The sequence below is a fragment of the Carcharhinus amblyrhynchos genome, chromosome 28 (assembly GCF_965287045.1).
Source record: "Carcharhinus amblyrhynchos chromosome 28, sCarAmb.v2.hapA, whole genome shotgun sequence".
NCBI classification, from domain to species: domain Eukaryota; kingdom Metazoa; phylum Chordata; class Chondrichthyes; order Carcharhiniformes; family Carcharhinidae; genus Carcharhinus; species Carcharhinus amblyrhynchos.
Window position 1 is genome coordinate 797,028 of NC_137351.1, and position 26,917 is coordinate 823,944.

The window sequence follows — 26,917 nt, forward strand, 5'->3', positions numbered from 1 at the left end:
ACTCCAGACAATCACCTTCCTCGCCTGCCTGATCCTATCTCGTTCCAATGCAATTGTGAAGGAGATAGAATTATGGTCACCATTCCCAAGATGCTCCCCTACCGAGAGATCCATCACCTGCCCTGGTTCATTCGCCAGTACCAGGTCAAGTACGGCCTCTCCCCTCGCAGGCTTATCCACATACTGTGTCAGGAAACCTTCCTGAACACACCTAACAAACTCCTCCCCATCCAAACCCCTTACCCTAGGGATATTCCAGTCGATGTTTGGGAAATTGAAGTCTCCCATCACGACAACTCTGTTATTACTACATCTCTCCAGAATCTGTTTCCCTATCTGCATCTCAACTTCCCTGTCACTATTGGGCGCCCTATAGAATACACCCAGCAAAGTTTTCGACCCTTTGCTGTTCGTAACTTCCACCCACAGAGACTCTGTAGATAGTCCCTCCACGGCATCCTCCTTCTCTGCAGCCATGACACTGTCCCTGATCAAGAGTGCCACTCCACCACCTCTTCTGCCACCCTCCCTGTCCTTCCTGAAGCATCTGAAACCTGGCACCTGAAGTACCCAGTCCTGTCCCTGAGACATCCAAGTCTCCGTAATGGCCACCACATCACATTCCCAAGCAGCAATCCACGCCCTAAGCTCATCTACCTTATTCACTACATCCCTTGCGTTAAATATATACACTTCAGCCCCTCAGTCTGGGCATTTCCCTTCTCCAGCCCCTGTCTAACCTCCCCCTCATACTGCCTGCAGTCCTCCCCTACCTGGGAGCTAACCTCCTCCATCCCAGTCTCCCCATCACAATTCCCTCCCCCCATCCTTTCTAGTTTAAAGTCCCCCCGGTAGCCTTAGCCAGTCTTCCCACCAAGATATTAGTCCCCCTGGGATTTAAGTGCCACCCGTCTTTACTGTACAGGTCCCACCTGCCCCTAAAGAGGTCCCAGTGATCTAGGAACCGAAATCCCTGCCCTCTGCACCAGTCCCTCAGCCACGCATTCAGCCTCCACCTCATTCCATTCCTTCCCTCGTTCTCCCGTGGCGCAGGCAGCAATCCTGAGATTACTACCTTCGCTTTTCTCTTCCTCAGATGCCTACCCAGTTCCCTATAGTCCCTTTTCACGATTGCCTCCCTCTTCTTGCCTACGTCAGTAGTACCTATATGTACTACAACCTCTGGTTCCTCACCCTCCCCCTTCAGGATGTCTGGGACACGCCCAGAGACATCCCGGATCCCAGCCCCAGGGAGACAAACCACCATCCGCGACTCCCGTCTACGTCCACAAAAACGCCTGTCCGCCCCCCTCACTGTGGAGTCCACTATTAGCACTACCTTTCTGCTCTCTTTTTTAATTTTTTGACTTACTGGCTCAGCTCCAGAGACCTGGCCACCGCTTCCTCCCTCAGATGAGCTGTCCCCCCCAGCAGTACTCAGGCCAGAGTTCTTATTTTGAAGGGGGACATCCACCGGTGTGCTCTCCATCACCCGAGGTTTCCCCTTCCTAATAGTTACCCAATTGCCCCCTTCCCGTTGCCCTGGTGTGACTACTTGCTGATGGCTCCTATCTATAACCTCCTCACTCTCCCGAATGAGCCGAAGGTCTCCGAGCTGCATTTGCAGCTCCTTAACCTGGTTCCGTAGGGTCTGCTGCTCCACACACCGAGCACAGGTGTGGATGTCTGGTAGACCAGGAGCTTCCAAGACCTCCCACATGTTGCATTGGCAACAACATACTGGCCTCACACCCATACTTGCCACTATTAGTAACCCAGAGGAAAAAGTAAAAAAAAAACTTATAACTTACCTTAGTACCTCAGTCTTTCTTCATAGAATCTTCCCTCCATACCAGGCAACATCCTGGTAAACCTCCTCTGCACCCTTTCCAATGCTTCCACATCTTTCTTATAATGCAGCGACCAGAACTGTACGCGATACTCCAAGTGCGGCCGCACCAGAGTTTTATACAGTTGCAACATGATCTCACGGCTCCGAAATTCAATCCCTTTACCAATAAAAGCTACCGCACTGTACGCCTTCTTAACAACCTTATCAACCTGGGTGCCAACTTTCAAGGATCTATGCACATGTACACCGAGATCTCTCTGCTCGTCGACAGTACCAAGAGTCCTTCCATTAGCCCTATGTTCTGTAATTCTGTTACTCTTCCCAAAGTGAATCACCTCCCACTTTTCCACATTAAACTCCATTTGCCACCTCAGCCCAGCTCTGCAGCTTGCCTATGTCCCTCTGCAAACGGTAACAACCATCCTCACTGTCTACAACTCCTCTGACTTTGGTGTCATCTGCAAATTTACTAACCCATTATCGTACACCCTCATCTAGGTCATTTATAAAAATGACAAACAGCAGTGGCCCCAAAACAGATCCCTGAGGCACGCCACTAGTAACTGAACTCCAGGTTGAATATTTCCCATCAGCCACCACCCTCTGTCTTCTTTCAGCTAGCCAATTCCTGATCCAAACTGCTAAATCACCCTCAATCCCATGCATCCGTATTTTCTGCAGTAGCCTACCATGGGGAACCTTATCAAACGCTTTCCTGTTTCTAATCTCAGCCCATACTACCTCAAAAGACGAGTCCATATCAAACGTCCTTTCTGCTACCCTAATACTGTCCTTGACTAACAATGCCACGCCTCCCCCTCTTCTACCACCTTCTCTGCTCTGACTGAAACATCTGAACCCCGGAACCTGCAACAACCATTCCTGTCCCTGCTCTATCCATGCCTCTGACATGGCCACAACATCAAAGTCCCAAGTACCAATCCAGTCTGTAAGTTCGTTCACCTTATTGTGTATGCTCCTCGCATTAAAGTATACACACTTCAAACCACCCTTCTGCCTGCCAATACACTGCTGTGACCTTGAAACCTTATCCATAACCTCCCTATTCTCAACCTCCTGAACTTTGGAGCTACAATTCAGGTTCCCATCCCCCTTCTGAATCAGTTTAAACTCCCCCGAAGAGCACTGGCAAATTTTCCCCCCAAGATATTGGTCCCCTTCTGGTTCAGGTGCAGACCATCCCTTTTGTAGAGGTCCCGCCTACCCCAGAATGAGCCCCAATTGTCCAGGTATCTGAAACCCTCCATCCTGCACCATCCCTTTAGCCAGGAGTTCAAATGTCCTCTCTCTCTATTCTTTCCTCACTCTCCCGTGGCACAGGTAACAAACCAGAGATAACAACTCTTTTTAGCCCTAATCTTCCACCCTAACTCCCTGAATTTCTGTCTTACATCCCCATCCCTTTTTCTACCTATGTCATGGGTGCCTATGTGAACCACGACTTGGGGCTGGTTCCCATCCCCTTAAGGATCTCGAACACTCGATCAGAGACATCACGGACCCTGGCACCTGGGAGGCAACATACCAACCGCGAGTCTCATTCGTTCCCACAGAATCTCCTATCTGTCCCCTTAACTATGTAGTCCCAACATATGGACTCCAACATTATGCCAACATAACTTTGGAGTCCCAACTTGACCAACATATTTCAGAACAGGGTTATGTTATTGATGACGACTGGTGAAGCATCAGTTTTCAACAGCTATGTTGCATGCCTTATCTTTATGCAGTTGTTTTGTTTATTTTGCTTACCATTTCAATAACATTAAAAGGATGGCACAGTGGTTAGCACTGTTGCCTCAGTGCCAGGGACCTGGGTTCAGTTCCCGGGTTGGGTCACTGTGCAGAGTCTGCACATTCTCCCTGTGTCTGCATGGGTTTCCTCTGGGTTCCTCCCATAGCCTGAAAGACATGCTAGTTAGATGCATTGGCCATGCTAAATTCTCCCTCAGTGTACCTGAACAGGTGCTGGAGTGTGGCGACTAAGGGATTTTCACAGTAATTTCATTTGCAATGTTAATGTAAGCCTATCTGTGACACTAAATAAACTTAAACTTAAAAACATGAATGTCAATAAGACGACTTTTAGCTGTAAGTCAAATATTTTCTAGACGTATTAGTAAAGAATGTAGTAATCTGCTTTTAGTTGGTAACAATAGTTGACCAGGGAGAAATTGCTTAAAGTAGTTCAATCTGATGTTGGCCAGTGTTGAAGAAGGCAAAATGTTGAGCTGTTGGTTGAGAACACCAGTTTCAATCCCAGCTATAACTGACCCTTGTATTTATGAGGTATTGGAGAAGGAAAATAGATTAAAATAGTTAGTCACACCCTGGTCAGTCATGGGCCAAGAAAGAATGACCCTTAATGTTCAAATATTTGAGCTGATTGGGGTGACAGTATTGATGTCTGGTTAATGTCTGTAATTTGACCTGTATTTTGATGTGTGTGGAAAGGCTTGTGTTCCACAGAATGTAGATTACATATTCTGGGCACTTGTTTTACAAATATGATCCCCTTTTAAGCAATATTTGAGTAATGTATAATGGATTTATTCGCCATAACTCATTTCTTGCAGAAGTAAAAGCTAATTTAGCTATAGGTTGCAAATAACCATGCCAGTACAAGAGACCAAAAATTTTCAGAAATCATTTATGAAATGTATTTTAAAAGTGCCTGGTAATTACTGGCAAATAATATTCAAAAATGTGAAGTGATAGTTTTGATCTGGATTAGAAGTACTAATTATAAGGCAAAATTGACACAATTAAGTTGCATTTTATTACTGTGTTCAGATTTGGATATTTTGAATTACCTACACAGCGTTAAAGACAAACAATTTGGAGGGTCTTGAGTATAGGATAAGAATTTAAATTGAAGGATACAAATATACTTTATTCAACCCTAGTGGACCGAGTCGCAAAAACCCAGCTTGCAGGTGCAGCAGGTGGTCAGGAAGGCGAATGGGATGCTGGCCTTCATAGCGAGGGGGATTGAATATAAAAGTAGGGAGGTCTTGCTGCAGCTGTATAGGGCATTGGTGAGGCCGCAGCTGGAGTACTGTGTGCAGTTTTGGGCGCCGCACCTGCGCAAGGATATTTTGGCCCTGGAGGGAGTGCAGAGGAGGTTTACTAGGCTGATACCGGAGTTGAGGGGATTGAGCTATGAGGAGAGGCTGAATAAACTAGGCTTGTACTCGTTAGAGTTTAGAAGAATGAGGGGAGATCTCATTGAGACGTATAAGATGATGAATGGGATGGATAGGATAGAGGTGGAGAGACTCTTCCCGCTCAAAAAAGACAGTAGGACTAGGGGGCACAGCCTCAAGATAAAGGGGAGGCGGTTTAGAACGGAGTTGAGGAGGAACTTCTTCACTCAAAGGGTGGTGAATCTCTGGAATTCTCTGCCCGTTGAAGTGGTGGAGGCTGCCTCGCTAAATATTTTTAAGAAGCGGGTTGATGGGTTCTTGATAAGAGAGGGGATTAAGGGTTATGGGGAGAGGGCGGGAAAGTGGAACTGAGCCACAACAGATCAGCCATGATCTTATTGAATGGCGGGGCAGGCTCGAAGGGCTAGATGGCCTACTCCTGCTCCTATTTCTTATGTTCTTATGTTCTTATGTGAGTGAAGCACTGCCAGTTCTCTGCAATGCCCTGTCAGTTGCGAGGTATCTTATCAGTTTTTATCTCCTTACCTAAGAAAAGATATACTTGCTATAGAGGAAGTGCAGTGAAGGTTCACCAGAGTGGTTCCTCAGCATGATTGTTGTATGAGGAGAGATTGGGTCATCTAAGCCTGTTTTCAGAAGAATGACAGGATCTCAATGTATAAAATTCTCACAGGGCTGGACAGACTGGATGTAGCAATGATGTTTCTCCTATCTGCAAGGTGGTGGGCCTTGAACAAGGCGCCATGGTCTCAGGATACAGGGTAGGCAATTTAAGACTGAGAGGAGACATTTCTTCTTTGAGAGAGTGGTGAACTTGTGGAATTCTCCATCACATAAAGCTATGGAAGCCAAGTTGCTGAATATGTTTAAGAAAGAAATGGATTTCTAGGCACCAGAGGGGTATGGGAAGAGAACAGGAGTATAGTGTTGAGATAGAAGATCAGTTATGATCATATTGAATGGTGGGGCAGGCTCATTAGACTAAATGGCCTCCTTGTTTCTGTTTACAGTTGAGGTTCATCATCCTTTCATTTCTCTTTAAAACACAATGAATTTATTTCATTACTTTGGAGTAAGAGTAGGCTGTTCAGGTCCTTAAATTTGTTCTGTTATTCAGTTAGATTATGGCTGACCTCTATCCAAATTCCATCTACCCACTGGAATGTAAATTGGATTGTCTGGCCATCTGTTCTCTATTCTTCCTGATTTACAGTAATTAATCCAAGTATAAATGATTATGCAGCATGGAAATGAGTAGAGATCCTAAAATAGTTTACTAAAACTTTAATTTGGAGTGTCTTGTTATATTCTAAGGCATGAGAACTAGTGGAGGAAGTTAATTAAAGGAAGATTAGATGGATGTAAAACAAGCGGAAGAAAGAGAATGATGACATTGGGCACCAGAAATTTAAAAAGGGGAGGCTTCTTTGAACAACAGAAGATGAAAGCACAAGACAGTGAGGTGTGGGGAAATGAGTAGGGAATGTAGCCTTGGGCAGATTGCTACTACTATTAACTGGAGAGGACATATTTTTCCTTTCAGTATTGTTATTTATTATGGTTAGTGTCCGTTATGCTGGGACATGTCCCTTTGAGAGGTGAGTCATATGCACTGGTGACACCCATCAGCCAGGTTTGTCGGCTTTAGTTTCAGTGTTGTATTGAGTCTTAGGGAGTGCACAGATATTGAATAAACCTCCCTGTGAGTTACAGCACAACACAAGCTTGTATGTTCTTTGGTTCCAGCTGCAGCCTAGTAAATTGCCCAGTACAGAATAAGTATCGGTACAGCATCTTTTGTGCACCCGTTTTATCTTTGCAAGGCTAATAGCACAGATTTCAACATGCACTTTTCATCCTCTGGCTATGAGCTGAACACTTTTATGAAGTATATACTTAAGCAGTTCTAAAATATTTAAGCAATGTTCTGGGGAATTTGAATTGCTACCTGGAAGGATGTAGGAGAGTTTGAATATTTAGTTTGTGTTGTTGGATGTACCAGAGCATGACCATTGAAGTGGACAACCATTAGTAAAAGTAATAGCAGGGTGATAAGAGATTTGAGTTTTTTGAGGAGATGAATGAGAGGATAAGGGACCAGGAAGAGTAAGGCCATTGAATGTTGAAAGTTCTGCCTGGTGGGTGTGGTGGTGGTGCACAGAAGGTCAGAGTAGAGAAGGCACAAGATAGGAGATAGACCTAAAGGATGCAGGCATAGTTTGAGGGCTCGCTCCATCTTGGGATTTGCAATTGTGGGCAAGCAGCTGGAATTGTGTTTTTGGCTCAAATGTGACTGTGGTAAACCGTAAAGATTGAGGTTTCATAATTGTAACTGATTACATAACCAAGTCAGATGTATGCAAGACTTCCTGTGCACCTAGACTTCAGTGCCTGCAGGACTGGTTTTCTGATAACATTTAAGAACATAAGAACATAAGAAATAGGAGCAGGAGTAGGCCATCTAGCCCTTCGAGCCTGCCCCGCCATTCAATAAGATCATGGCTGATCTGTTGTGGCTCAGTTCCACTTTCCCGCCCTCTCCCCATAACCCTTAATCCCCTCTCTTATCAAGAACCCATCAACCCGCTTCTTAAAAATATTTAGCGAGGCAGCCTCCACCACTTCAACGGGCAGAGAATTCCAGAGATTCACCACCCTTTGAGTGAAGAAGTTCCTCCTCAACTCCGTTCTAAACCGCCTCCCCTTTATCTTGAGGCTGTGCCCCCTAGTCCTACTGTCTTTTTTGAGCGGGAAGAGTCTCTCCACCTCTATCCTATCCATCCCATTCAACATCTTATACGTCTCAATGAGATCTCCCCTCATTCTTCTAAACTCTAACGAGTACAAGCCTAGTTTATTCAGCCTCTCCTCATAGCTCAATCCCTTCAACTCCGGTATCAGCCTAGTAAACCTCCTCTGCACTCCCTCCAGGGCCAAAATATCCTTGCGCAGGCGCAGCGCCCAAAACTGCACACAGTACTCCTGCTGCGGCCTCACCAATGCCCTATACAGCTGCAGCAAGACCTCCCTACTTTTATATTCAATCCCCCTCGCTATGAAGGCCAGCATCCCATTCGCCTTCCTGACCACCTGCTGCACCTGCAAGCTGGGTTTTTGTGACTCATGCACAAGGACCCCGAGGTCCCTCTGCACCGTCGCCTGCTGCAGTTTTTCGCCACGTAAGTAATAGTCCTTCCTACCATTCTTCCTACCAAAGTGGACCACCTCACACTTGCCAACATTAAATTCCATTTGCCATTTCCTGGCCCATTCGCCCAGCCTATCTAGATCCTTCTGCAGACTCTCCACACCCTCCGCACAATTTGCCTTTCCCCCAATCTTGGTGTCATCAGCAAATTTCGACACCCTGCACTCGGTTCCCTCCTCCAGATCATCTATATAAATGGTAAATAGCTGAGGCCCCAGCACCGACCCCTGGGGCACCCCACTAGTCACCAACCGCCAATCCGAATAGCACCCATTGACCCCCACTCTCTGCTTCCTATTTGACAACCAATCCTCTATCCACGCTAACATCCTACCCCCAACTCCATGTCCCCTGACCTTCTGCAATAACCTCTTGTGAGGTACCTTGTCAAACGCCTTCTGAAAATCCAGAAAGACCACATCCACCGGCTCTCCTCTATCCACTGCCCTAGACACATCCTCATAGAACTCTACTGGATAATGAAAATTGAGGCTCGAAATGCATAATGGACCGATATTAAATCTTCGAAGCACAATTAGTTTTATAACCATATAAGTACACCTAAGAGTATGTTTTGAGAAGTGATGATTATTCCAGAGTTTCTTGAACATAATGTTGTCCGTCACCTCAGGTTGAAAAGTGCGTCTAAATTTAGATTCCAAAACTGATCATTTATGCCTGAAGGTATACGTGGTGATTGATGTGCTGTGCATTTGTAGGTATGTAAGAGACATGTATTTAGTGGATTATAGATTCATGAGAAATAATCTGTCTGGTGGTTTTGTAACTTGTCTGTCAACACTTCAATTTTGGGATATAATTATGGGTTTTCTTACCATAGAATCCCTACAGTGCAGAAGAAGGCCATTTGGCTCATCAAGCCTGTACTGACTCTCCAAAAGAGCATCTTTTATTATTCATTTGTGGGACATGGGCATTGCTAGCTGGCCAGCATTTGTTGCCCTTGAGAAGATGACGGTGAGGTGCTGTCTTGCAACGTGGCAGTCCACGTACTGTTGGTTGATCCACAATGCTGTTAGGGAGAGAATTCCAAGAGTTTGACCCAGCAACTACAAAGGATTGATATATTTCCAAGTCAGGATAGTGAGTGGCTTGGAGGGGAACTTGCAGGTGGTGGTGTTCCCGTGTATTAGTTGCCCTTGTCCTCCTGGAAGAAGTTAATCATGGGTTTGGGGGGTGCCCTTTAAGGATCTTTCGAATTTCTGCAGTGCATCTTGTAGATAGTACAAACTGCTTACCCATGCTCACCCTATCCCTCTAATCCAACACATTACCATAGCTAATCTATCTAATTGACACATTCTTGGACGCTAAGGGGCAATTTAGCATGGTCAATCTGCTTAACCTGCACGTCTTTGAACTGTGGGAGGAAGCCAAAGCACCAGAAGGAAACTCTCGCAGACACTGGGAGAATTTGCAAACTCCATACAGATAGTCACCCAAGGCTGGAATTGAACTGGGACCCCTGGCACTGTGAGGCAACAGTGCTAATCACTGTGCCACCATGTCTACTTGTATCGAACTGTAGATTTTGCAATTAATACCTTTGAAAATTGTTCACAGACTTTGTACTTTACACCGGTTTTAGGATTGTAGCATGCCATGGCAAATTGGTCTGAATTATTGTACTTCTATCTATCATAGCATATCTGTGTGATTGCTAGTTGGGTTAGATGCTGCAAAAGATAACTGAAGATTGCATGTGCTTGATTCAGTGCACAGTCAGATTTGATTTATCCAAACCTCATTACCCCAAATCTCTGGGGATTTGAACAAGCTTGTCAGATCAACAGCGATTTTTCCATTATAATTACTTCTGTTAATACAAATCCCTGTTGCTCTGAGTCCAGATGGTATATTTTCTATAGGAGTAATCAAACTCTATTGTCTTTGCTAAGACTGTACTTTTGTCATCTTGCCAAGTTGTCTCTCTAATCTGTTTTTTATTGTAAATGTCAAGTTTCTTATTAACTACTTGTCCAGCTGTTAAAGAGTAGGCAACTGTAATTATACTATAGTGCACATTGTTGCCAGTAACAAGCTGGTAGTACATTTAAAATGCATTCCATTCTTACTCTTGAAGCATTTAAGGGGCATAAAAATGTTAAGAGTTCAAATACTGCATTGACAAATTGTGAAGCTGGAATTTAATTAATTCTGTCAGTTCATAGGCTGGCATTTGAAAATGACCACAAATACTGCTTTTTTTTTGTTAAAAAATACAAATACTTTACTCGTTCTAGTGGGAAAGAAGCTGCCACCCTGGCATGTTCTATTTTTGATTTGGATTCTAGTTCCACACTACACAGTTGAGATTCATGCCTCCTTTCTGATTTATCAAGCCATTTGATTGAATGCTAAGCACCTTTTTGGCACTGTAGGATAGTTAACGTGGTTATTGCAGTATCTTTTGTTTTAAGTTTGAAGTTTATTAGTCTCACAAGTAGGCTGACATTAAAACTGCAATGAAGTTACCATGAAAATCCCCTAGTCACCATACTCCAGCGCCTGCTTGGGTACACTGAGGGAGAACTTAGCATGACCTATGCACCTAACTCTGGCAGGAGGAAACCCACACAGACACGGAGATCATGCAGACTCTGCACAGACAGTCTCCCGAGGCTGGGAGTTGAACCTGGGTCCCTGAGACTGAGGCAGCAGGGCCAACCACTGTGCCATCATCCATGTTTTGGAGGAAAAAACATTTAGGACTGTAGCTTCCTTCTTACTCAAAAATAAGATTTTAAATATTTGAAGTAGTCTTGGTAAGAGTTTTTGAAAATTGCACTGCTGCCTCTCAGCGTCAGAGACTCGAGTTCAATTCCTGGACTAGGGAGACTGTCTGTGCGGAGTCTGCACATTCTCCCCATGTCTGCGTTTCCTCCAGGAGCTCCGGTTTCCTCCCACAGTCCGGAGACATGCTGGTTAGGTGCATTGGTCATGCTAAATTCTCCCTTAGTGCATCTGAACAGGCGTTGGAGTGTGGCGAGTAGGGGATTTTCAACTAACTTCATTGCAGTGTTAATGTCAGCCTACTTTGGAGCCTGCTATATCTGCCTATGTGTGCTATTTTTACAACCAAGTTATTGTCATTTTGTTCCTGCGTCTAAATACCAATTGATGTTAGCAGCCTGTTGCAGGAAAAGTTCAAGCAAGGAGCACTGAGATTATTAAAATTGGAGTTAGAGATTATGTTAAAAGTTGAATGCGTCTATACTCAAGGGACTTGGGTTCGAATCCCAACTTGGGTTATTGTTTGTGTGGAGTCTGCACGTTCTCCCCATGTCTGTATGGGTTTTCTCTGGGTGCTCTGGTTTCCTCCCACAGTCTGAAAGACATGCTGGTTGGATGCATTTGACCATGCTACATTCTCCCTCAGTGTACCTGAACAGGCGCCAGAGTGTGGCGACTAGGGTTTTTCACAACTTCATTGCGGTGTTAATGTAAGCCTACTTGTGGCACTTTTAACTAAACTTAAAAATTTATGATTGAGGATTTGATAGTTTTCCATAAATATAGACAAGAACAAAAGTAAGTATAGAATCATAGACTGCAGAAAGAGACCATTCAGTCCATTTAGACTGCACTGACTCTGACAGAGCATCACCCCAACACCGTTCCATAACCCTACACATTTAGCATGGCCAATCTACCAAACCACATCTTTTGGACTGTGGGAGGAAAGACCAGAACACCCAGTGGAAACCCACACGGATATGGGGAGAACGTGCAAACTCCACACAGGCCGTCACCCAAGGCCAGAATCAAAACTAGGTCCCTGGAGCTGAGGTAGCAGTGCTAGCCATTGTGCTACCAAGTGCATATATGAGTAGATCTTGGAATAAATTCTTCGTGACTTGGGTATATTCCTATCTTTTCTTTAAAAATGTAATTTAATGCTTCAATCATTTCAAATTTGGCGCTTGTGGTAATTAAGTCTAGTCCATGAGGGATCATAAGCATTCGTTTCTTTCAGAATTAGAGAAGTATTTTTATAGCTTGAGAGGCATCACTCTGCATGAAAGCTGGGGCAAAGCATGGAGGTAGCCCTCTATGAACTACCACAGTCGACACAGGAATTGAACACGTGCCATTGGTGTCATTCTGCACCACATTTTGATTGCACGCGTGTGCTTTAAAATAAGCTTGCGTAGGACATCTCACATAAAACTCATAACCAATAATAAAAGTTATACAGCTTTATTTTTTTCAAGTAGAAATCTTCAGGCAACTTTTTCTCCGTAGAAGTCCACCAGGCTTTAGAATATGCCATCTATTCAGTGAAAGGAATTAATTTATCCCAACATGAGAATGGGTGTGTTCTCAGTTTGTTCATTGTTTTAGAGTAAAAACATCGAAACCAGCTCAACAAATGTTCCACTCTTTGCATGAATGGTTTTTAAGGTCAGTTCTAGTTCACAGCTCTTCAAACCTTGTGGCAGTGACTTCTGAAAATGGTTACGTAGCTACGAGGAAGGGTTTTACTTAAAAAAGATACTCAGAATCATAGAATCCCTTGCAGTGCGGAAGGAGCCATTCAGCCCATCGAATCTGCGCTGACCACAATTCCACCCAGCTCTACTTTATAATTCCCCTGACACTAAGGGGTAATTTAGCATGACCAATCAACCTAATCTGCACATCTCTAGACTCTGGGAGGAAACCGGAGCATCTGTAGGAAACCCACGTAAACACGGGGAGAATGTGCAAACTCCAGACAAACAGTGACCCAAGGCCAGAATTGAATTTGTCCCTGGCGCTGTGAGGCAGCTTTTCTTGTGTGGGAAGACTCCAAAATGCTTGTGTTTTTTGAAAATTATCAATGTTTGGACTAGCAGACTTTTGATAAAGAAGACTACTTTTTTACATGGGATCTTGGAGCAGGATTAAGCTATCTGGCCCTGCGAGCCTGCTCCACCATTCAAACAATCATAGCTGATCTAGTTGTAGTCTCAGTTCCACTTTACTGTCTACACCTCATAAACCTTGACTCCTTGTCTAATCAAAATCTAACACAACCTTGAATAAAGTTAAAATCCTAGCCTCCCCAACTTCTGCAGAAGAAAATTCCACATCTAATGACCCTCAGAGGAAAGATTTCCTCTTGTCTTGCATTTCTTCCCACTTTTGACTTGTATTAAACTATATCCCAGAAGAAGAAACATCATTGGGCATATCGATCCTTATCCAGTCCCCTCAAGTTCTTGTGTTTCAGGAGTACCTCTCATTCTTCTAAACCCGCATGGATTCAGGCCTAATTCCTTCAACCTTTCTTTATAAAGTAAATCCTTCACCCCAGGAATGAGTTGAGTGAATATTTTCTGCTCTGCTCCTAAATCGATGTTGTATTTTTTCAGATGAGGAAACTAAAACTGCACATTTGAAGGAATGGAAATGCTGTGAAATCATAGTATGTCCTTTCATCTCTGGGCCGCTTGTTGAGTAATCTCAGACCTTCATTAAACTGGTGATTATGTGGAAAATAGGAATAGGGCTATATTTACTCATTGCGTGTTCTTAAATCCATCCTTGAATATCCTGGGTTACTTCTAGTTTGAAAAGAACCAAATTTTAGTGAGTGTCTATGTGAGAAAACGGAAGATTGACATTTGTTGTATGACATTATATCCGTGGATCCTTTTATTGCTCAGTTGCATTAATTTTCCATTGCTATGGGCAAATTCATTCCATACATCTTGGGCGGGATTTTCCGGCTGTGCTCTGCCCAAGACCAGAAAATCCTGCCAAGGTCAACGGACTTTTGTATGGCCCTGTCCCATCCACTTCATTTCCCATGGTGGGTGGGATGGGAAGATTCCACCCTTTTGTTTTGCCTCAAGATAAAGGGGAGGCAGTTTAGAACGGAGTTGAGGAGGAACTTCTTCACTCAAAGGGTGGTGAATCTCTGGAATTCTCTGCCCGTTGAAGTGGTGGAGGCTGCCTCGCTAAATATTTTTAAGAAGCGGGTTGATGGGTTCTTGATAAGAGAGGGGATTAAGGGTTATGGGGAGAGGGCGGGAAAGTGGAACTGAGCCACGACAGATCAGCCATGATCTTATTGAATGGCGGGGCAGGCTCGAAGGGCTAGATGGCCTACTCCTGCTCCTATTTTTTATGTTCTTATGTTCTTATGTTCTTATGTTTTACATACATCATACATTTGTGTTGAGGGGCAGCTGTCAATGTTGGTTTATTTTCTACTTGATTGGAGATCACTTCCACAATAGGCACAATAAAAATGTAAGGTGTTGAAACTAATCAACTAATTTCCAATCATTAATGTAATTAGAGTGAGTAGGCCTCTGGTCATTGATTTCTCCAAGGATCTACTCACCACTCGCCCATTCCAACTTAATTACTTTAATGAAAACTTGCAGCATCTTATGCAGTGACTAACATTGCTGAGTTTTTGGAATGTAGGGATTAGAGCAGGAGTAGGCCGTTCGTCCTTTTGAACCTCCTCCTCAATTTGATATGATCATAGCTAACCCAGTTGTGATCTCAATTCCACTTTCCTGTCTGCCCTGCCCCATAACCCCCAACTCTCCTGCCTTGAATAAAATAAATGACCCAGCCTCTGCTTTCTGCAGAAGAGAATTCCACAGACAACCCTCTGGGAGAAGAAAATTCCTCTCATCTCCATCTTTTAAGTGAGATCTCAAACTGTATCCCCATTCCATTTAACTTCTTAATCATTTGCTGCACGTGCATACTATTTGTAATTCATGAACCAGAACACCCTAGATTCCTTTGTATGTCTGAGTTCTGCAAGAGAAAACATCCACTGATGGATGTCCACCCTATCAGTCCCCTCAGGATCTATTATATATTTTTAAAATCATCTAAGCTGCATTGGGTATAGGCCCAACCTGGACAACCTTTCTTCATAAAATTAACTGCTTCTAAAATAATTTATCCTTTTTCAAATAGAAACCAAAACAATATTCCAAATGCAGCCTCACCAAGGCCCCCTATAGCTGCAGTAAAACTTTACTTCTATATTCCATTCCCTCTGCCATATGGCAACATTCTGTTTAGCTCCCTAATTATTTGCTGCATCTGCAAATTAACTTTGTGATCCAAGTACTAGAATGCCCAGGTCCCTCTTTACCATTGAGTTCTGCAATCTCTCTCCATTTAAATAACATACTACTTTTCTGTTCTTCCTACTATAGTAAGTTCACATTTTCCCAAATTATACTCCATCTGTGAATTTTTGCTCACTCGCTTAGCCTAGCTACATCCCTTTGTAAACACTTCAACTCCTCTTTGACAACTTACTTCCCTACCGTACTTAGTGCCATAGGCAAAGTTAGCAGCTAAACGTACATTTGGTTCAAGTTAAATAGTTGATGCATTAGCACTGACCCCGTGGCAGTCCACTAATTACAGCTTGCCAACCTGAAAATCATCGAAGCCATACAGTGCAGAAGAGGCTATGCGGCCCATCAGGTCTGCATCAACTTTCTAATAGTATCTTACCTGGGCTGTCTCTTCTCTGCATGTTCTCCTTTATGTTTCCTGAAATTGATGACAATCTCCTTCGTTTTGTTGACATTGAGAGAGAGAGATTATTGTTGCTGCACCAATTATGGATTGTAGCAATTTCCCCATGACATGTTAGACTAGCAGTCCTATAGCTTCCTCCTTTCTGTCTCCCTCTTTTCCTTGAATGAAGGTGTTACATTTGCGATTATCCAAACTGTTCACACTCTTCCAGAATCTAAGGAATCTTGGGAGCTGTTACAACCAATGCCTCTTCTATCTCTGCACCTAATTATTTTAAGACACATATCTGCAGACCTTCTGGTCCTGTGGACTTGTTAGTTGAGATCTAATATTTTCCTGGCCCCTATTTCCAAGTGACAGTGATTGTTTTAAGTTTTCCCTCCCTTTATCTCAATTTTCTGGATGGGAAATTTCTTTTTAAGTCTTCTACAGTGTAAACAGACACAGGAATTCTATTCAGTGCTTCCACTATATCTGCCTTTTCCACTAATCAATTCTATAGGCATATGAATTAAAAGTAGGCCATTCAGTCCTTGAGCCTACACTGCCCTTCACTTAGCTCATGACTAACCTGATTGTGGCCTCAACTCCACGTTCCTTACCCCTGGTAATCTTTGACTCGCTTGCAATAATCTATCTACCCTTAAAAATATTCCATGACCCTGCTTTTACTGCTGCCTGGGAAGAGGTGATTCCAAAGCTCTCTGACTTTTCAAAGGCGCTTCTCTCAAAATTCTAAGTGCTGAACTGGCAGGAAAAATGGTGTAATTTACGATTTTTTTCAGCGGGAGTTTCAACTCGAGTCTCCCACACTTTGTGCATCGCAGAGATCACAATCATGAATATCGTTAAAAGCTCGGGGCAGGGCCTATTCATGCCAGAGTCTGACAGTTCCAGGCTTTTGCACATGCGCAGTGGCCCCAATCTGTTAGCTTGCACTTTGCTGGCCAGCTTGATTGCAGGCCAGCCCTGGACCCCCCATAGCGCTGCCACCCCCACCCCACAGCCTGATCACAGCCCCCACAAGCATTCCCAGGCCAGCCCCGACCCCTTCCCATCCTGGAGCATTGCAATTTCCAGCCTCCTTCAGCCTGCCCCGATCGCTGGCCACCCTCCAACCCTGACCGATCCCCAGGGAGTGGCAGTGAGCCCTGCCCCTGGGCTCTGCCTGGTGGGCAGTGCTGGGGGCACAGGCTGGCACTGCCAGGATGCCCATGCCCTGGGGCATAATTTCCCCGATACTACTACCACCACCACCACCCCCTTCCTCCACTTACCCTCCTTCACTCTAGCAGGGTCTCCCACTAGTTCCCCAAAAGTGGGGACCTACTCTAAACCCTGCCAGAGTGAAATATCATTATTGGGACTAGAGAATTCAGTCCCAGGCCTGATTAATATTTAAGTTGCATTACAAATAGATTAAAATCACTAACCTGGTCTTCCCTCCAGTTCAGCATTGTCTGACTCGCGCCTGCTCTCCGATGGTGGGAGACGCGCATGCGTCAAGAACGCATGCATGAATCAGCACGTGTGTGCCTCCCAACCCAAAGTCATGCCAAAAAATTAGTGGGTGGTATGGAAGAATCACCCCCCCCCCCCCCCCCCACCCCCCCTTCACTGTCTTAAATGGGAGACCCCTTGTTTTTCTGTGTCCCCTAATTACAGTCCCTTTCCACAAGGGGAAACATCCTTTCAGAATCTACCCTGACACGTCTCCTCAGGTTCTTGTGTTTCAGTAAGATCACCCCTCATTCCTCTGAAAGCTGATGGATACAGGTCCATTACTCACTTCCTGTTTAATACTTGTAGGAGCTTGCTATCTCTTTTTACTACTAGCCTACCTTCTCTTGTACTTTTTTTTTTAGCCATTCTTTGTTGTCTCTTAAAATCTGACCAATCTCCTGACCTGCCAATATTCTTTGCAGGTTTGTACAGTGCTTTTTTCAATTTTGTATTATCCTTAACTTATTTCTCCATGGATGATGCGTCCTTCTAAGTGAGAACTCTTTACTGAGAATTATTAAATAGCTCCTTAAAAATCTGCCATTGCATTTCAACTGTCCTACTTTTGTAAACTAGTTTTCCAGTTCACCTTAGCTAGCGCTGCCTTTGTACCCTTATTATGACCTTTATTTAGATTGAAAACACTAGTCTTGGAACTTCATTTTTCCCCTTCAAACTGAACATGAAATCCTATCGTTCAATGATTGCTGTCACCATAAGGTTATTGATTAATCCTGTCGCATTGCCCATTACTAAGTCTAGAATAGACTACTCCCTAGTTGGCTCTAAAATGTATTGTTTTTAAGACATTGCCCAAATGCACTCTATGAACTAATTTTTCAGACTACTGCCAATCTCCATTGCTTCCAGTGTAAATAGCAGCCTTTCAAATAAAACTTTGTCAGATGCTTGGAGCTCAAAACCTGGAATATCACTTCCTCAAAAATGTCAAGTCATTTGGTCACTTCCTAGTGTCATTCTTTGATTACAGTTTTACATAAGAACATAACAAATAGGAGCAGGAGTAGGCCATCTAGCCCTTCGAGCCTGCCCCGCCATTCAATAAGATCATGGCTGATCTGAAGTGGATCAGTTCCACTTTCCTGCTTTCTCCCCATAACCCTTAATTCCCCTGTCTATCAAAAACCTACCTACCCTTGACTTAAATATATTTAGCAAGGTAGCCTCCACCACTTCAACGAGCAGAGAATTCCGGAGATGCACCACCCTTTGATTGAAGCAGTTCCTCCTCAACTCTGATCTAAACTGCACCCCCCTTATCTTGAGGCTGTGCCCCCTAGTCCTGCTATCCTTTCTAAGCGGAAAGAATCTCTCTATCTCTACCCTATCCATCCCCTTCATTATCTTATACGTCTCTATAAGATCCCCCCTCATCCTTCTGAACTCCAATGAGCACAGACCCAATCTTTTTAGTCTCTCTTCATAGTCCAACCCCCTCATCTCTGGTATCAGCCTAGTAAACCTCCCCTGCGCTCCCTCCAAGGCCAATGTATCCTTCCGCAAGTGTGGCGACCAAAACTGCACACAGTACTCCAGCTGCTGCCTCACCAGTGCCCTGTACAGTTGCAGCAAGACCTCCCTTTTATATTCTATCCCCCTCGCTATAAAGGCCAACATTCCATTCGCCTTCTTGATCACCTGCTGCACCTGCAGACTGGGTCTTTGCGACTCGTGCACAAGGACCCCCAGGTCCCTCTGCACCGTAGCATGCTGCAGCTTTTTGCTTTTTAAATAATAATTCCTCCTACTGTTATTCCTGCCAAAGTGGATAACCTCACACTTGCTAACATTATACTCCATCTGCCAGGTCCTCGCCACTTGTTTAGCCTATCCAGATCCCTCTGCAGACTTTTCACACCCTCCACGCAATTTGCTTTTCCACTCATCTTCCCATCATCAGCAAATTTCATCACCCTCCACTCAGTCCCCTCCTCCGGATCATCTATATAAATGGTAAATAGTTGAGGCCCCAGCACCGATCCCTGCGGCACTCCACTAGTCACCAACTACCAACCAGAATAGCACCCATTGATACCAACTCTCTGCTTCCTATTAAACAACCAATCCTCTATCCACGCCAACACCTTACCCCCAACTCCGTGCACCCTAACCTTCTGTAGCAACCTTTTATGAGGCACCTTATCAAATGCCTTTTGGAAATCTAAAAACACCACAGCCACTGGTTCCCCTCTGTCCACCAGACTAGTCACATCCTCATAGAAATCCAATAAATTCGTCAAACACGACTTCCCCTTAACGAATCCATGCTGCATCTGCTGTATCAAATCATTCTTTTCTAGGTGCCTCGCTATTTCTTCTTTGACGGATCCTAGCATTTTCCCAACTACAGACGTTAAACTAACCGGCCTATAATTCCCTGCCTTTTGCCTGCTACCTTTTTTAAACAGCGGCATAACATTAGCCGTTTTCCAATCTTCCAGCACTTCCCCGGAATCCAGCGAATTTTGGTAAATAATCACTAAGGCATCCACTATCACCTCTGCCATTTCCTTCAGAACCCTGGGATACATTCCATCCGGTCCTGGGGACTTGTCCACCTTCAGTCCCATTAGTCTATCAAGCACTACCTCTCTAGTGACAGTAATTGCATTCAGACCCTCAACTTCGACCAAACTTCTATCTTTAATATCCGGCAAACTATTCGTGCCCTCCTCCATGAAGACTGAGGCAAAAAACTTATTTAAAGCCTCAGCCATTTCCTTATCTCCCACCGCTAAATCCCCCCTCTCATCCTCTAAGGGTCCAACTTTCACTCTAGCCAGCCTTCTCCTCTTTATATATTTGTAAAAACTTTTACTGTCCTTTTTTATATTTAGTACTAGTTTAGCTTCATAGTCTATCCTTCCTTTCTTTATCACCTGCTTAGTCATTCTTTGTTGATTTTTAAATTTTTCCCAATCTTCTAATCACCCACTACTTTTAGCCACTCTGAACGCATCAGCTTTTAATTTAATATTCTCCTTTATTTCCTTAGATAGCCATGGCTGGTTATCCCTTCTCCTACGTTCCTTCTTCACCATCAGAATATATTTCTGCTGAGTACTGTAAAAGATCCCCTTAAAAATCCTCCACTGTTCCCCAGCCGTCCTACCGACCAATCTGCGCCCCCAATCTACATTCGCTAATTCCACTCTCATCCTTTCGTACTCCCCTCTGTTCAAACAGAGGACACAGGTTCGGGAGCCTACTTTCTCATCCTCCATCTGCATCAAAAATTCAACCATACTATGATCACTCATCCCAAGAGGATCCCTCACAAGAAGATCCCTAATTCTACCTGCCTCGTTACACAACACCAGATCTAAGATAGCTCGCTCCCTCGTAGGTTCCGTCACATACTGTTCAAGGAAACTATCCCGACAGCATTCCAAGAACTCTTCCTCAAGCCCACCGTGTCCGACTTGGGTCATCCAATCAACATGCAGGTTAAAATCCTCCATAATTATCTCTGTTCCGTTTCTGCACGCATCATTTATTTGCTTGTTTATAGCCCGCCCCACCTCTAAGTTATTATTTGGGGGCTTATAGACCACACCCACCAGCGTCTTCCTCCCCTTACTATTCCTTATCTCCACCCTCAACGATTCCATGTTTTGCTCTTTGGAGCCTATATCTTCCCTTACTACCGCCCTGATATTATCCTTAATTAACAGTTACCCCACCCCCTTTTTCCTCCCGTCTATCCTTCCTAAACACTTGATACCCCTGGACATTCAGCTCCCAGTTGCAACCATGTTTCCGTAATGGCCACTAGATCATATCCATTTGTGCTGATCTGTGCCATCAGCTTATTCACTTTGTTCCGAATGCATCGTGCATTCAGGTAAAGTGTCTACACTGTCCTAGTTATATGATTCGGACTCTGGTCCCAGCATGGTTCAGACTAAGACCATCCCATCTGAACAGGGTTTGCGAAGTGATTGGGGTGTTTTGTGACATTAACGGTGTTATATAATTATAAGTGGTCCTTATTATATAGGGCTGAACGATTAACCATTCTTGCCAGTGTTTTTCTCAAGATGCCAAACATGGCTTCTTTCCCTCAGGAAGATAGCTATGTGTTACTGGATACATTACATATTGATTCCATTCAAAATTATGCACTGGTTGCAGTCTGATTTTCCTACTACCTTCAAACACTCTGCCAATATAATCGTTTCTACAACAGTCATCCTATTCCATGTGCTTCTAGAGATCATGTATGTTGACATCCATTGTAGACTTATCTGCTCTGTTGGCTCTCCTTTTATGTGCCTATTTCTTGCACCTGGGTCTTGAGTTATTGTGAGCTTATCTATCATTGACTACTTTCTGCTCATTGAGCATTCTGCTCTTGGCATCCACATTGTTTTTCCAATTCCTTTTGTGCTTTTCTCATCCACCATCCTACTTAAATGGCTGCTTTTTTTTTGGATATTCATTATTGTTGTTTAAGTATAGATTGTCTTTTGTGTCAGTCTTTATTGTCTGAAAAATACTTCCCTATACTTAAGGGATAGAATTATTTTCACACTGATTTACCAGATAATCATTTTTAACTTTCTGGAGCATCTTTACTAAAAACAGGAATTAGACTATAGAATCCTTATGTGTATCAATGTGTAAGGTTGAGTTTTTAAGGCTCTTGAATGATTCCTGATTCTTGATGTCATCTATCCCTGAGCAGATACCTTTACTGGATCCTTTTTTCACCTTCATTTGCTCTTGGAACTGGTGTGAATTGTGTAGTTCTAGTTAACCACTCACCATCATATCATGATGTACCATCTACCTTCCTGAATGGATGTTCTATAGCTACGTAATTGTAAATAATTGTAATATACATAGTAAACCATGATTTCATAATATGCAACCTCTTAATGTGTGAAGGAATTGAGCAGTACATAGGATTTCCCTGATGTTGAGTATGTTAAAATTGGATATTCGGGGATGGAAATCTGTGTTTAATGAACAGAATGCTTATCACCTTCAGGTTTTTTATACAATATAGTTGTATAGACCATTGGTTTACCGACACCAAGATTTTTGGCTTTCAACTGTCCGGGAACCACAATTAATTGTTTTGGTGCTATTCACTCTGGCGTCCACAGTATATTCCTTTTGCCATTTTTCCCCTGCCTTTGTTCTTTCTTTAAAAAAAAACTACCTCTTTCAGTTTCTTCTGTACTGTGGAACTTCTGCCTGGTATCTTTATTATGACAGCAGTGGTCTTTCATAAACATCCAGATCTTTATGACCCTTTTCTTTTCTAATCCAGTTAATATCTATATTGTCAGGTTATTCTAAATACTTTATTGCTAGTGAAGTACTTTTGCAGTGCTGTCATTGTTACACCATAGGAAATGTTGAATAATTGGCTTTTCTGCTGAATTTAGTGTTTTCCAGTCTCTCATCTACATAGAAGTGCATTTTATTTGATTGTCTTGATATACAAATGTATAATCTAAAATAGAGGAATACAAAATGATCTGGAGGAGGGAACCGAGTGTAGGGTGTCGAAATTTGCTGATGACACCAAAATTGGTGGAAAGGCAAATTGTGCAGAGGGTGGGGAGAGTCTACAGAAGGATCTAGATAGGCTGGGCGAATGGGCCAGGAAATGGCAAATGGAATTTAATGTTGGTAAGTGCATGGTGGTCCACTTTGGTAGGAATAATGGTAGGAAGGATTATTACTTACGTGGAGAAAAACTGCAGCAGGCGACAGTGCAGAGGGACCTCGGGGTCCTTGTGCATGAGTCGCAAAAACCCAGTTTGCAGGTGCAGCAGGTGGTCAGGAAGGCGAATGGGATGCTGGCTTTCATCGCGAGGGGGATTGAATATAAAAGTAGGGAGGTCTTGCTGCGGCTGTATAGGGCATTGGTGAGGCCGCAGCTGGAGTACTGTGTGCAGTTTTGGGCGCCGTACTTACGCAAGGATATTTTAGCCTTGGAGGGAGTGCAGAGGAGGTTTACTAGGCTGATTCCGGAGTTGAGGGGGTTGAGCTATGAGGAGAGGCTGAATAGATTGGGCTTGTACTCGTTGGAGTTTAGAAGAATGAGGGGAGATCTCATTGAGACGTATAAGATGATGAATGGGATGGATAGGATAGAGGTGGAGAGACTCTTCCCACTCAGAAAGGATAGTAGGACTAGGGGGCATAGCCTCAAGATAAAGGGGGGGGGGGGCGGTTTAGAACAGAGTTGAGGAGGAACTTCTTCACTCAAAGGGTGGTGAATCTCTGGAATTCTCTGCCCGTTGAAGTGGTGGAGGCTGCCTCGCTAAATATTTTTAAGACGCGGGTTGATGGGTTTTTGATGAGAGAGGGGATTAAAGGTTATGGGGAGAGGGCGGGAATGTGGAACTGAGCCACGACAGATCAGCCATGTTCTTATTGAATGGCGGGGCAGGCTCGAAGGGCTAGTTGGCCTACTCCTGCTCCTATTTCTTATGTTCTTAAAACTCTGCATTTCTTCTCTCCTTTAGTGCGGTCACTTTATTGAATTAAGTTTTGCTGGTTCAATCACTCCTGCGCTCGCTGACCTGTACTGGCGCTCAGTCCCACAATATCTCTATTTTAACATTTTCGTTCCTGTTTTCAATCCTCCATGGCCTCAACCCTCTCCATTTCTGTAACCGCCTCTGGAACCTTAAAACCCTCATCTCTAATGCCCTCCATTTTCATGCTTCAACTGTAAAAAGCCACAAGCAGTTCTAGACATTGGACATTATATTGGCTTTGGAAGGAATGATACCAGAATAACTCCAGGGGTTAACTTAGGAGGAGTGATTTTGCAAACTATAGTTACTACAGTCCCTGAAATTTGAAAGTTGAGGTGTGATTTGATCAAAATTTCCATTATGGTGAATAGCTAGAGCAAAGCTGTTTCTGTTGATTGCAACTCTACAACCAGGGAACAGAGTCTAAAAATTACTAAGAACTTTCAAGAGTTAAATTGGTATTTACCATTTATATAGATGATCTGGAGGAAGGAACCGAGTGTATGGTGTCGAAATTTGCTGATGACACCAAGATTGGTGGAACGGCAAATTGCGCGGAGGGTGTGGAGAGTCTGCAGAAGGATCTAGATAGGCTGGGCGAATGGGCCAGGAACTGGCAAATGGAATTCAATGTTGGCAAGTGCAAGGTGGTCCACTTTGGTAGGAATAATGGTAGGAAGGACTATTACTTACGTGGCGAAAAACTGCAGCAGGCGACGGTGCAGAGGGACCTCGGGGTCCTTGTGCATGAGTCGCAAAAACCCAGCCAGCAGGTGGTCAGGAAGGCTAATGGGATGCTGACCTTCATAGCGAGGGGGTTTGAATATAAAAGTAGGGAGGTCTTGCTGTGGCTGTATAGGGCATTGGTGAGGCCGCAGCTGGAGTACTGTGTGCAGTTTTGGTCGCCGCACTTACGCAAGGATATTTTGGCTTTGGAGGGAGTGCAGAGGAGGTTTACTAGGCTGATACCAGAGCTAAGGGGGTTGAGCTATGAGGAGAGGCTGAAGAAACTAGGCTTGTACTCGTTAGAGTTTAGAAGAATGAGGGGAGATCTCATTGAGACGTATAAGATGATGAATGGGATGGATCGGATAGAGGTGGAGAGACTCTTCCTGCTCAGCAAGGACAGTAGGACTAGGGGGCACAGCCTCAAGATAAAGGGGGGGCAGTTTAGAACAGAGTTGAGGAGGAACTTCTTCACTCAAAAGGTGGTGAATCTCTGGAATTCTCTGCCCGTTGAAGTGGTGGAGGCTGCCTCACTAAATATTTTTAAGACGCGGGTTGATGGGTTTTTGATGAGAGAGGGGATTAAGGGTTATGGGGAGAGGGCGGGAATGTGGAACTGAGCCATGACAGATCAGCCATGATCTTATTGAATGGCGGGGCAGGCTCGAAGGGCTAGATGGCCTACTCCTCCTATTTCTTATGTTGTTCTTATGTGAGACTTCCAAGCACAGTTTGGAACTATTATGCAAACTGCAGTTGATGCTTGATCAATTGCTCATTTTAAATTGGAGATTGTTAGATTTTTTGCTAGCCAGATGTATTAAGGGTTCTGCAGGCATGTGGAGTATATGTAGTGCAGCAGTGGTCTCATTAATGGTGGACCAGGCTTGAGGTCCGCCTTCTCCTTATATTTCTAATTGCTCCACTGTTGACAGTCATGTCTTCAACAAACTAGGCCCAAAGATCTAGAATTCACTCCCTAAATCTTTGAGACACTTCTTAAAACATAATTATTTGACCAAAGCTTTACTCATTTGCTCTAATGGGTCCTTATGTGTTAAATTTTTATTTTGTATTCATATGAAATGCCTTGGAACATTTTACTTCATTAATTGTGCTATTTAATACTGACTAGTTTTGTTCCTGATTTCCCAGAACCTGTTGCATATGTTGTTCTTTTTAATGGCTCCAACTGAGCACCAAATAATCTGGACTGCCTCCACTTAACAACCTGGCTCTGACCTAGTAAACTAGCTGAAACTAGTAGATTATATTGAGTCACAAGTTGTGCTATGACCCAAACATCAAGTTTCTGTTTCAGAGCCAAGTGCTCTATTGGCTCAATCCCAGCTCTTATTACCAAAATGTAATAGTAAAATATAAACATGAATAATATCTACTAATCTGTCTACTAATTATGCTTATATAGAAACAACTCCATAGTTGCCTTCTATATTTGGAGGCAAAGGTGGAATCTCTGATTGACTTAAGAACTTCCTTCACTCATAGCTAGTTAGTTTTCGGTTAAACCTTTGTAACAAACATCAACTAGAAGCTGGTCTGAGAAAAGAGATTGGAAAAGCCTTGGAATGTAATTTAGAAATGATGTGTTACAGGAAAATTATGGATACCCAAGCAGAAACCTGTGGAACAGCGTGTGGAAGAGAAAGTGACCCTGGATCCAGAACTGGAAGAAGCCTTGACCAGTGCAACAGATACAGAACTCTGTGACCTTGCAGGTAAACTACTGTGACCACAACATTTTCCTGATATATGGACCTGTTCTCTGAAAACAAAAGGAATGCGTTCAACCAAAAGAGAAAACGCTGGAAAATCTCAGCAGATCTGGCAGCATCTGTAGGGAAAGAAAAGAGCTGGTGTTTCAAATCCAAATGACCCTTTTGTCAAAGCTGACTTGAAACGTCAGTAGTTCTCCCTCCTGACAGATGCTGCCAGCCCTGCTGAGATTTTCCAGCATTTTCTCTTTCAGTTTCAGATTCCAGCATCAGCAATAATTTGCTTTTATCCAGGAATATGTTCACACTTTGCACCTTTTGTGAATTGCCCAGAAGCTTGGGAAACCTGTAGTTTCTTAATGCTGGGGAGATGGGGAGGGAATTGTGCAGAACCTTTAAAAGTTGATGGATTTTGTTTGCATGTTATAATTGTAGGTTTAATTTTAATTGAATAATAACTGAAAATGTGGCAAGGAATCTACTACTAATTTGGACAAAATCCAGAGGAGATAGTTGATTTTAGAGGGGCAGGTATTCTAAGAATTGCACCTATTGATTTAATTGCTGGGAGCTTTGTCCATGTTTTATGGATTAGTGACAACTTCTCCCTATTGTGTAACTAGCCTATTTGGGCATGTTTTGATTTGCAATAT

General features: G+C 43.6%; 1 protein-coding gene across 3 annotated transcripts in view; it reads left to right on the forward strand.

The window, feature by feature from the left end:
- tmod2 (tropomodulin 2) overlaps window positions 1-26,917 on the forward strand; it is a 108,859-nt gene that overhangs the window by 59,823 nt on the left and 22,119 nt on the right. For all 3 annotated transcript variants that reach the window (XM_080214486.1, XM_080214489.1, XM_080214487.1), the window contains one exon: window positions 26,145-26,267. In XM_080214486.1, the coding sequence (XP_080070612.1) occupies window positions 26,145-26,267 (123 nt within the window). The remainder of the gene's footprint in view (window positions 1-26,144; window positions 26,268-26,917) is intronic.